This window comes from Tasmannia lanceolata, unplaced genomic scaffold (assembly GCF_043159265.1).
Source record: "Tasmannia lanceolata isolate RefF3 unplaced genomic scaffold, GAP_Taslan_0.1 ptg000024l, whole genome shotgun sequence".
Lineage (NCBI taxonomy): Eukaryota > Viridiplantae > Streptophyta > Magnoliopsida > Canellales > Winteraceae > Tasmannia > Tasmannia lanceolata.
This window is the reverse complement of record NW_027518701.1, coordinates 18343231-18354811: the sequence shown is the minus strand read 5'-3', so window position 1 is coordinate 18354811 and position 11581 is coordinate 18343231. Positions and strand designations below refer to the sequence as shown.

Below are 11581 nucleotides of genomic sequence, written 5' to 3'. Positions count from 1 at the left end.
TCAGTTTCCGGAACCGGAGCTTTAGCCTTGGCTTTCTTTCTTGATGGTCCTTCATCGTCTCGCCCGCCGGAGGAACCGCCAAGGTTTGAATTTTTCGTTCTAGGCATGGTTGGAAAATTAGGGTTTGAAGAGAAGGAAAAAAAGAGAGAAAAAGAGGGATTTGAAGCCCTAAATGAAAGAATATGATGAAAGAAGGGGAGAGAAGGAAGAAAAACGGGTTGGATGTAGGATGGAGAGGAGAGATTGAGGAAAAGAAGAGGAAGGGACACCTAAAAGATGGAAAAATGAGAGAAAGAGGAAAGGGTTTCAAGAAAAATGATGTGGGTAAGGTTTAGGAGAGAAATGTAGGGTTTCGTAAGGAAGAAGAGGATCGAGGATGGAGGGAGGATGGATGGTGGATTTAGGGAAAAAAAAAGAAAAACAACGGAGGTTTTTGAGATAGAGGAGAAAAAGGGAAAAAAAATGAGAAAAACCGAGTCCGTCCACTCATTATGCGCGCCTGGGCCGACTCTCGGAATTCCGTAAAAACATTCGGAATTCCGAGACCTTTTTTTTTGCCTAATTGGGTTACTGTGGAATTCCGAGTAAGAACTCGGAATTCCGACCGCGGAATTCCGACAAAATTCGCGGAATTCCGCAGTAACAATTTCGTATGTTGGGGTTTCGTATATGGCTACTGCGGAATTCCGAAACTTTTCTCGGAATTCCGCAGTAGAGTTTCTACGATTTATTTAATTTTTTTTTGGGTTCAAAACTGATTATTGGCTAGAAATTTAGTTTTATAAGTTCGACTGAAGTAATCAACTTTCGGCTTACATTGGATCTCAAAATCTAAAACAAATTTATAGACTACAAACCATCATCCATGTATTTGATAAGATCCACATATAGAACAACAGAGATGTTTTCGTGTTGGAATGTGTACCACTTACATATCCGTGTAAAGCCTATCTTATTTACAACAGCATTTTCTGGTGGTTGGTACAAAAAGACAAACCAAATACAATGTTGATATGAAAAACGATTTTTAGCATCTTCCCAGCCTTTACCCACATATAAACATTACAAGGATATTGTTTCTTACAAGCCTACATTTGAAATGGAATTCAACCTCGCCAAGCCTGCCTGTTCATCAACTCCTACAAGTTCAGAACCGTGCCACACCGCCCTTCTAAGAAATCCTCCAACAATTGTCCTCTCATCAGCTCTATATCTGCCTGACTGAACTCTGGCGGAACGTCACGTGCCAGGCAGTCCATCTCCTTAAGCACAAACAGCCCGCAATCATTACTGCAAAACAACAACACATCATCGACCACGCTCTTCCACAATTAATTTAAACTTCCAAACTGATTTTAAGTGAAATTTATTACCTGTTGAGTTGTAAGGGCCTCTTCTCGACTTCCACCACACTAAACTTGCTTACATCGAAGTCCCACATACTTATGTATAGCCGTTCAAGGTATCGTATCTATAAAACAATCCATACAAGCTAAAGATTTTATATACATTGAAATATAACCAAGGAAAGTGGGACCCGAACTCACCAATGGTACAACATCTCTATAGTAGATCTGCTCTCGCAAGGAGTTGAAGATGTAGAACTTCTCGTCCACCATATCGAGGACCAGGCGAATCCAATGCTGAGGGACATGCAGCGGGAATAAGACTCTTTTTAGGGTATCCGGCGGGTACTCGTTTAATCGTTTCACAAACTTCATAAGACTATCGGAGCCAGTGTAGTCTTTGCTAGTTAGACAATCCTAAAAAAATAATACAAGAGAAGTTAATGGAGTGAGCAAAACAAATTCGAACCTTGTGAACAACCACCTATAAAAAATAACTTCTGATTGGGAATGAAAACTATCTATTCTTACATAGAGGAAGGTAGTAATGGCCACACAGGCTCTTTCTCCAGGCTTTCTTTTATTTTCGTCCCGAACGTTTAGATATTCGGCGTATACATTCATAATCTACGTAAAATAACATATAGAGATTTGAGACAAATATCGATGGTGAAAGAATTCAGCTCTAGAATAAATAACCAAATTATTTACCGGAGAACTTAACCACTCAATGGGGTTGTTAAGGATAAGCAAGTCCTCGGCACACAGGAACTCGCCGTTGACCTGTATAACTCGTTCGCTGCAAAACACCTGATAGTTTAGGATTTACAAAGGCTAGATAACTATATTGGAAAAGGGCTTTAATCCAATTTACCTTGGGGGAAGCGCAAGAACCTTAGGGAGCAACCGATGGCATTGCGGGTCTGCCACCAGCAATGCTTTATCATTGACCTTCTTAGTCCGGAAAGCCGTATACGGTGAACTAGTGTATTGAGAGGGTTTACTTTTCCTCAAACGCAGCTTCACTCCTCTCTCAATACTCCAAATCACTTTTGCCACAGGTTTTAGTGGACTGTCGGGGATGGAAATCACATTTCGTTTTATTTCCTCCTCCAAGGAATCCTGGCTCGGAATGACTACCACCCCTCCGTCATCCCCTCCCATCATCTCCCCCTTTCCTTCATCCTGCGATTCGGCCTCCATTCCACCCGAGGCAATGATCCTCTTAAGCTCAGCTATTTCATTTTCATGTCGTACTGACCTCCTTTCAAGTTCTCTAACCCTCTCCACTAACAAATCAAAATCAGCCTTGCTTATAGACACATGGTCTTCCTTCACTTCCCTATCAACATCTCTTTTTCTCCCTGTCCTCCCCTTAAAAGGTATGCTCCTCTGAAAAGTGGAAATGGAAAATTAGTAACATATCACTCAGAGAATGTACTATATAGTAATTGAATATAGACTTAAAATTCAGTACCTTAAGTAACATATCACTCAGAGACGCTATCGTTTCTTTCTCTAAAATCCGAATGTCTTGGAGGCATTCCTCAACTGTTGGGGCGGTCGCAGAAGCTTCTTTCTTATAAATGTATCAACAATAGAGAAAATTTAGATAACTTGAATATAACGACCCTATGCAAGAAAGAGAGTGATTTTCGTTACCTCTCCCATCACAGTATCAGCCTCATCTGCCGTGAAAGATAGCAGGCCCTCTTCTCGAGGAAGAGGTAGTAGGCACCTCACAACCTGAAATCGAATAGTTAATCTCGGTTAGAAAAAGTGAGTACTAAGGGAGTACAGAAGCTCTAGGTCTAACCTGGGTCTTCTTTAGCCTCCCATCACGGATCTGTCTGATAAGGGCTGCATGGTCACTCCTCCGTGTATCGATCCCTGTGATCCACTTTAATAGGCGTGGATGTGCATCTGGAGCTGAAGGTGCCCAGAAGGTAGTATGCTCAAAGAGCCACACCTGGAATGAAGACAGACAGTCAGCCTTTAAAGAACAAAAAACCAAACTTACAAAAGAGTAATCATGTATATAATATATGTACTCTTCACCTGTAGCATAATAGCGCATCCGGTGATATATCCTGTCTTTCTGTTTTTCGAATATGAATCCAATGACTCTACCAGGAAGTCGTAGATAGGGTATGTCCAAGCAATTCTTCCCACGGTCTCTGCTCCTAAGTAGGGGAAGAGGCAGGATTTCGTCCTGTGATCCACAGGGTCAGCTCGGGCAAAAAGCACACAGCAGCACAGAAGCAGCAACACATGTCTCACTGTTGCGTGGACCGATGCAATCTCATCCGATCTGAACTCCGCCCTTATAACATCTGTAATCTCACCAAATCTCACATCCTCTGTCGAATCCCAGTCTATTCGTATTCTATCTCCTACAAGGCTTAGGCTTAATGCCAATGCTAAATCTCTTACCTCAAAGGGGAGTAATATACCACCTATTTGAAATGCCCTAGACTTGGGTATCCAAGATCGCACAAGGACGGTCAAAATTGCCTTGTGCAATTTCAGACCTTCCAAATTAAGCAAGGCTCCAAATGGGCCGCGCTCTAGCATATCGGTATGTGCTTTCCTCAACTCAAGGGACCTGAAGAATTCGGCAAACTTAGAGGGGCAGCATCTCGACGTAACATAAGACGCCTGCAAAACAAACCATTATTAGATATATATATATATATATAACATTTTAAAAAATACAAGGCTTAAAAGAATAACGGAGGCATTACCATGGTTTGATGAGATGATCACTAGGGGGAAAAGATGGAATCAAATCCACTAAATCAGATTTCGACCTGTTCAAACATAATGTGATGAAAAAAGTTAACAACTGATTTAAACCAACTAATTTCTCAAATATTTCGGGTTTAAAATAATGATTTCCGATCAATTATTGGTTTAAACTATTGATTTTTCAAGAATTAGGGGTTTAAACAAATGCTATATATCAAATATTGGTTTAAACAATTGTTTTTCAAATATTAGGAGCTGATTTCAAAAATATAAAGGGTTTAAACAAATGATTTGTCGAAAAATATTGATTTAAACAATTTATTATTCAAGATTTAGGGGTTTAAACCAATGATTGCTCAGAAATTAGGGGTTTAAACCAATGCTTTATATCAAATATTGGTTTAAACCATTATTGTTCAAAACTTAGGGGCTGATTTCTGAAATAGAAGGGGTTTAAACAAATGATTTGTCAAAAATTATTGATTTAAACCATTTATTATTCAAGATTTAGGGGTTTAAACCAATGATTGCTCAGAAATTAGGGGTTTAAACCAATGCTTTATATCAAATATTGGTTTAAACCATTATTGTTCAAAACTTAGGGGTTGATTTCCGAAATATAAAGGGGTCTAAACAAATGATTTGTCAACCATTATTGATTTAAACCATTTATTATTCAAGATTTAGGGGTTTAAACAAATGATTGCTCAGAAATTAGGGGTTTAAACCAATGCTTTATATCAAATATTGGTTTAAACCATTATTGTTCAAAACTTAGGGGCTGATTTCCGAAATAGAAGGGGTCTAAACAAATGATTTGTCAAACATTATTGATTTAAACCATTTATTATTCAAGATTTAGGGGTTTAAACCAATGATTGCTCATAAATTAGAGGTTTAAACCAATGCTTTATATCAAATATTGGTTTAAACCATTATTGTTCAAAACTTAGGGGCTGATTTCCGAAATAGAAGGGGTCTAAACAAATGATTTGTCAAACATTATTGATTTAAACCATTTATTATTCAAGATTTAGGGATTTAAACCAATGATTGCTCAGAAATTAGGGGTTTAAACCAATGCTTTATATCAAATATTGGTTTAAACGATTATTGTTCAAAACTTAGGGGCTGATTTCCAAAATAGAAGGGGTCTAAACAAATGATTTGTCAAAAATTATTGATTTAAACCATTTATTATTCAAGATTTAGGGGTTTAAACCAATGATTGCTCAGAAATTAGGGGTTTAAACTATTGATTTTTCAAGAATTAGGGGTTTAAACCAATGCTTTATATCAAATATTGGTTTAAACAATTATTTTTGAAAACTTAGGGGCTGATTTCCGAAATAGAAGGGCTTTAAACAAATGATTTGTCAAAAATTATTGATTTAAACCATTTATTATTCAAGATTTAGGGGTGTAAACCAATAAGGTGGGAGAAATTATTGGTTTAAACCATATATTGTCAAAATATTAACAGTTTTCTCAACTAATTTTCGAAAAAATAGAGGTTTTAACCAATGATTTACAAGAAATATTGGTTTAAACCATCATTTTTCAAAACTTAACAGCTGTTTTCCGAAATACAAGGGATAAAACCTATTTTCCGAAATAGAAAGAATTCAAGCGAATGACTTTTCAACATTATTGGTTTAAACCATTTATTATTCAACATTTAAGGGTTTAAACCAATAATGTGTGACAATTATTGGTTTAAACCATATAGTTCTGAAAAATTAGGGGTTCTGTAAACTGAATAGGGGTTTTAACAAAATATTTCTATCAAATTTTGGTTGAAACCATTATATTTCAAAACTTAGGGGATTTTCAAAATATGGGTTCAAACAATTACGGGTTTAAACCAGACTTTAGGGCTATAAACCATACATTTATAACAAATTAATGGTTCAAACAAAACTTTAGGTCTTTAAACCATATATTTGTTAACAAAATAGGGTTTTAAACCAAACTTTAGGTCTTTAAACCATAGATTTCTATAAAAAATAGGGTTTTAAACCAAACTTTAGGGCTTTAAACCATAGATTTATAAAAAATAGGGATTTTGAGAGAGAGAGTACTGATTTTCCCAAAACCCCTAAAATGATTTTCTCAAAACCCCTAATTTTTTGTTTCTAAACTGATTTTCTCAAAACCCTAACTTAATATCTCAAAAACTAACTGAGAGGGAGAGACTACCAACCTGGGAGAGGAGGTTCGCTCAGAATCAGAGGCTACCGGAGAGAGAGGGCCGGAGAGAGGATGCCGTTGAGAGAGAGGATGCCGTCGAGAGAGAGGGTGCCGTCCACAGAGAGGGTGCCGTTGAGAAAGAGGGCCGGAGAGAGGGAGAGAGAGGGGGTTCCGTCGACAGAGAGAGTACCGTAGAGAGAGAGAAACGGCGTCGAGAGAGTGCCGGAGAGACAACACCGACGGCCGGCGAGAGAGAGAGAGAGAGAGAGAGAGAGAGAGAGAGAGAGAGAGAGAGGTGAAAATAAAAAAGTAAAGTTTATGAGGGTAAAATAAACGATTTTTACCTGAGGGTAGATTTGTCTTAAAAATCTCAAACCATTCACTATCACTCTACATTGGTCAAAAGAAAACTTAAAAGAAAACTTAAAATCCAGTGAGCCTATTGTTTTTAGGGATTTGCTAGGGTCCATCGCAAAAGGCATTCTGCATATGGTCTGCTGCATGTCATACCAGCCACCTCTTAAATGAAGACAAAAGTTGCTGAAAGTGAACCTGTGTGGCTGCTCTGAAATGCAATAAACGATCCGCGAAATGAATTTTGTGATGGACGCTAGCAATTCCATTGTTTCTAATATTTGTACAGATTTTTTTTGTTTGCACCGACAATTTTCAGAATCCAAAATAAACCCAGCTTCAAATGTTAAATTCCATCCCTGTCCCCATTAACGAAACCGTGCCCATCAAGCAATAGCGTGTCGATCCTCTCTCTGCAAATCTCTCGCACCCGTAAACCTCAACAGACAAATGAAAAAGAAAAGCCCATTTCATTCCCCTCACTCTCCTCGTCCATTTTTTCGAAACCCTAAAATGAAACCCTAAAATCACGTTCGTATTGCAAACCTTTTTCTCTGGTAACACTCCCTCACAAACAGATCTTGTTTATGAAATCCAAATCTCCCCTGCTCCAAATCGCAAAACCTAAATCCCACCCTACATCTCCTCTCTATCTCTCACATTTATGTTGTTTTTCTTCGATGCTTTTCCTGAGGTGAGTATTCTGTTATTTTCCAAATTTTCTCCGGTAACACTCCCTCACAATCAGATCTTCTTTATAAAACCCAAATATCCCCTACTCCAAATCGCAAAACCTAAATCCCACCCTGCATCTCCTCTCTATCTCTCACGTATAAGTTATTTTTCTTTGATGCTTTTCCTGAGGTGAGTATTCTGTTTTTTTTTTTGAAATGGGAGTTGAGTATTCTGTTATTTTCCAATTTTTCTTCAACTCTTTAGTAATTTTAAAACTACTGTTATTTCGGGAAAGGTTAATCAGTAGCATTTGATACATTAGTGATGTTTTTGCTTCAGGTGAAAGACGGAAATCTGTTTTGTTTTGGTATTGAAATCTGCATCTGTTCTATTAATGCCCCGAGAGTGGACGAGGGTTTGAGGAAAGGAGTAGAGACCCAAACCCTTTCATCTCCCTCTCTCACCGTTAAATCAGAGGGTTTGGAGAAAGGGGTAGAGACACCTCTGCTCTCACTGTCAAACCCTTTAATTTCTCTCTCTCATAGCTTGCCAAGGAAACAGAGATGGACGAGATCCTATTGCCTAATCTTCCCAACATAATTCCAATACAAAATTAAAGGGTAGTTTAGTAAACCAGGTCTATTTTATCTTCCCTGGTATTAGACTCTCTGCATCCATTATCTCTCTCTTTCTCTCTACAAAAACCCTTGCATGAATAGAACCAAAGAAACGAGTCTTCTTTCTAGGGTTTTTTTTTCTGATTATCTTTTATTTTCACTGCCATAAATGGAAAATCCTGCCCTAATTTCCTCAAAATTTATCCTCGGCTGTTCTCTGAATCTCACTAGAATTCCAAACGGACGCTCTCTTGCTCTTCTAGAGAGAAGATTTGGAGGAAGAAAAAGCAGAAACTTTGTCTCACCGCTTGGTCACGAAAACTGAACGGATTGGCACTGCATCTGTTCGTTCTTTTGTGGTTATTTTTCATTTTGGGTGGGATTTTAGGGTTTTCAAAGTCCTTTCTCTTTGTTGTTGTGGGGTTTTAGTTTGTTTTTATCGAGCTGCTTCTTGCATATTTTTAATTTGTTCGGGATAAGTTTGTGTAGTTCCACCTTTAGCTTTCTCGGACTTTGTAATCGAAATTCGTGGTGTTCTTACTCCCTTATGTTTTAGATATAGTGTTTCTTGTAATGTCTTGTTGCTTTGGAATTTAGTAGTTTTAGGTCTTTACTGCTTTTGAGCATTCTTTCATCTTGTTTGCATTCGGCATTCGGCCTGGCTGCTTCTTGCATTCCGTTAATTGGCACTGGATTGGTTCTCTATAATTTTAATTTTTCTGTTCGTGGATGAGGAGAGGGTCACTGATTTTCTATTGAGGATGCATTGTCATCTTACTCTCTTATGTTTTTGGTTCTAGGATTTTTTTGTTTTGGGTTTTCTCAAATAATTTAATATTTTAGTATTTTTTGGGTTGAATTGAAAGCTTGCTTTCTTATTGATTGTTGTTCAATTCGTATGCTGTATTTTTATTTTGGATATCTAGTGGATTTCATGATATTTTTCCTTTCCACTGACGTTTGGCAATTCCTGACAAAGAAAAGGTATTAAGGTTTTGAACGAGAAACCTGTTCTCCAAGTTAAACTTAGCTTAGAATCATATTCTACCATAGATAAAGTATTTTTTTAAAGAGAAACCTGAAAATTACAAACTGTGGTACCTAGGTTTGTGTATGGAAATGTCATAAAGTGTCTCTAATCGGTAGCATTGTCCAAAGAGCCATGATTTTTATTAATGCATGCAGATCATATACAATTGATATATTCTCTTTAATTCCTTTTTATGTATGGTATATTTTCACTTTAACTCATACGTGTAATTTTATGGAAATATTATCCAAACATGTTATCATTGCATTCAATCTCAGCACTTCAGTCTTTCAATTTCATTTTTTCTTACATATTTTTTTCTTTAATGATTTTAATTCTTTAGGAAATCTTCAGTTTTTCTGATTTTAAGTGGTTTCTACAATTGTTTTTTGATCTTTTGTTTGTTATTTTCTTTTCTATTCTTTTAATCTGATTGATTGATCGTAACCTTCTAAAAAATAATCTTTTGTCTGTTCACACACACAAATTGATCTTTTGTGCCCAGGAACCATCCAAGTTGGCCCCCATAAATGACCGATTCTGCATAATCAGGTCACATGTGGGTAGGAGCTATGCTCCCCTGGCTCTAAGAGACCAATTCCCTAATAACTAACCTTATATTTATTTTGAATTCGATATATTATTTAATATTCTGAAAGAAGTTTGAATTTTCCAAGCTTGACTTGAGTTTGTTGTCCCGGTATAAATATCTGATTCCATTTGTTGAAAAGTACAAAATTTGCAGATTGATTCCAATCCTTTTTAATCGAATGTGGGATTGCAATCCCTACATATAATGAAGGGGCAGCAAATTTTAAGAAGACTCCTATGTATCAGGAATCAATCCAATCCCGAGAGTTCCTCTGGGAGTCACACATCTTATTCTAATGTTTTTGAGGCCAACCCTATTGAGTAGGCACCCAATTTTGAATTATCCCCTCATCGGCTTCAGATTTTAATGATAATAGCTCTGTTTGGTTGCCCAAATAGAGAAGAATAGGGCGGGATTCGTGGAATTTGAATTGTTGAAGGTTGTTTGGTTGCGCTAAATGCATTTTACGAGACTTTGACAATTAGCGTTGTCGGGACCGGTCGTTTGACGTAGTACCCTCTAAATCTTCTCAACAAATTTCTCCAAATCGAAGAAATTTTGAGAGAAGATCTTCGAAGGATCGAATCCTCCTTCGTTCTGAGAAGACGTAAATATGCTAAAAGATCTGCGGGTCATATCTTCTCTCGTATTATCACAAGTGGTGAAGACTCTTCTCTCTCTTCTTCGTTTTTATATTCCCTGTTATATGGCAAGAAGCCCTGAACTTGTGGAATCTGCGAGCTCATTGTCCGACCCTCCCCAAACCCAAAAATGACGTGGAAGAGGAAGCGAATCGAGGTAAAATCCCTCTCTTTCCCTCTCACTATCATACATTCGAAGAGGGTTTCTTTGATCTGGGTTTGTGTTTTTTCTTTTCTAAAGTTCTGCTATTCTCCTGGTAATCTTCTTGCAACCAAATGAGACAAGGTTTTCTCCCACCAATCTCCCAGACATCTTGCAAGGCAACCAAACAACGTTTCTTACATCCACCATTAATCCCCCGGTTGACTGATCTGCCACTGATCTCCCCTTTGACTTCTCCTCCTCCTAATCTCCCAGCCAACTTCAAGCAACAGAGTACTAGGGACCACGCGATGTTGGGTTTGTGTATGATGTGGATTCCAGCTCAAGGTATTCTCCATCTGCTGAAGTAATCATACTGTTTATATGTTGTATTTTCCTTTTCTCTCTTTTTTATGAGATTCTAATTTACCATCCAATTAGTTCATAGCAAGTAGATTCTTCATAAATATCATAATTTCATTCTTAATTGATTATGTTCTTACCACCAGATGAAATCATTCATTTGGCATCTTCATTTGAATAGTACGAACTCATGAAAATCCATTTCAACTGTTTCATCTTTCTTCTTGCTCTGGATTCATTGGCGATTTTCAATGGTCCTCCTCTTGATTTGTATTCACATTATATGATGCAATGAATTGCATAACAAAGCTGATTTTAAGTGTACGTAAACAGGAAATGAAATTTCAGAAAATTTAATTTAGAACAAGAAAACTTAGCTCTATGATGGAGACTTGGTTCGGATATTTGCAAATAAGAGAAGGTTCAGACAAATTAAAATTTCTGAAGTAGCTGGCAGTTAAAAGCAACTGTTTCATCTTTCTTCTTGCTCTGGATTTATTGGATTTTTTCAGTGGTCCTCCGCTTGATTTGTATGCACATTATATGATGCAAGGAATTGCAGAACAAAGCTGATTTTAAGTGTATGTAAACAGAAAATAAAATTTGAGAAAATTTTATTTAAAACAAGAAAACTTACTTTAAAGTAGGTATATGATGGAGACTTGGTTCAGATATTTGCAAATAATAGAAGGTTCAAACAAATTAAAATTTTTGAAGTAGTTGGCAGTTAAAAGCAAAAACAATTTAGTTAATTAGTTTAGTGAAAGCAACATGCAAGATAAATGACATCTCTACTTTTAAGCCCTGTTTGTTTTAGATTATGAGAACCGATTGTGAGTCCCATAGTTATTGGACTCAAAATTAAAAATAGTGTGTTTATGAA

General features: G+C 37.1%; 1 protein-coding gene across 1 annotated transcript; it reads right to left on the bottom strand.

Annotated features, from left to right (window-relative positions):
• Positions 1-931: 931 nt before the first annotated feature.
• On the bottom strand, positions 932-3920 carry LOC143857111 (uncharacterized). The gene is made up of 10 exons (XM_077367385.1): positions 3405-3920; positions 3163-3315; positions 3009-3092; positions 2824-2925; positions 2221-2738; positions 2058-2145; positions 1878-1973; positions 1548-1763; positions 1374-1471; positions 932-1290 (listed from the first exon to the last, which is right to left on the bottom strand). Exons 1-10 carry the CDS (start codon positions 3918-3920, stop codon positions 1140-1142), a joined length of 2022 nt encoding a protein of 673 aa, XP_077223500.1. The 3' UTR covers positions 932-1139.
• Between the last annotated feature and the right edge of the window lie 7661 nt (positions 3921-11581).

Bases quoted from the DNA above. Each gene is read 5' to 3' on its own strand.
- LOC143857111 (XM_077367385.1), bottom strand. From the start codon at position 3,920: ATGCTAGAGCGCGGCCCATTTGGAGCCTTGCTTAATTTGGAAGGTCTG. The intron at 3,093-3,162 runs GTTAGACCTAGA...ATTCGATTTCAG, and splicing joins GGAGGCTAAAGAAGACCCAG to GTTGTGAGGTGCCTACTACC. The intron at 2,739-2,823 runs GTACTGAATTTT...TCCACTTTTCAG, and splicing joins TGAGTGATATGTTACTTAAG to AGGAGCATACCTTTTAAGGG.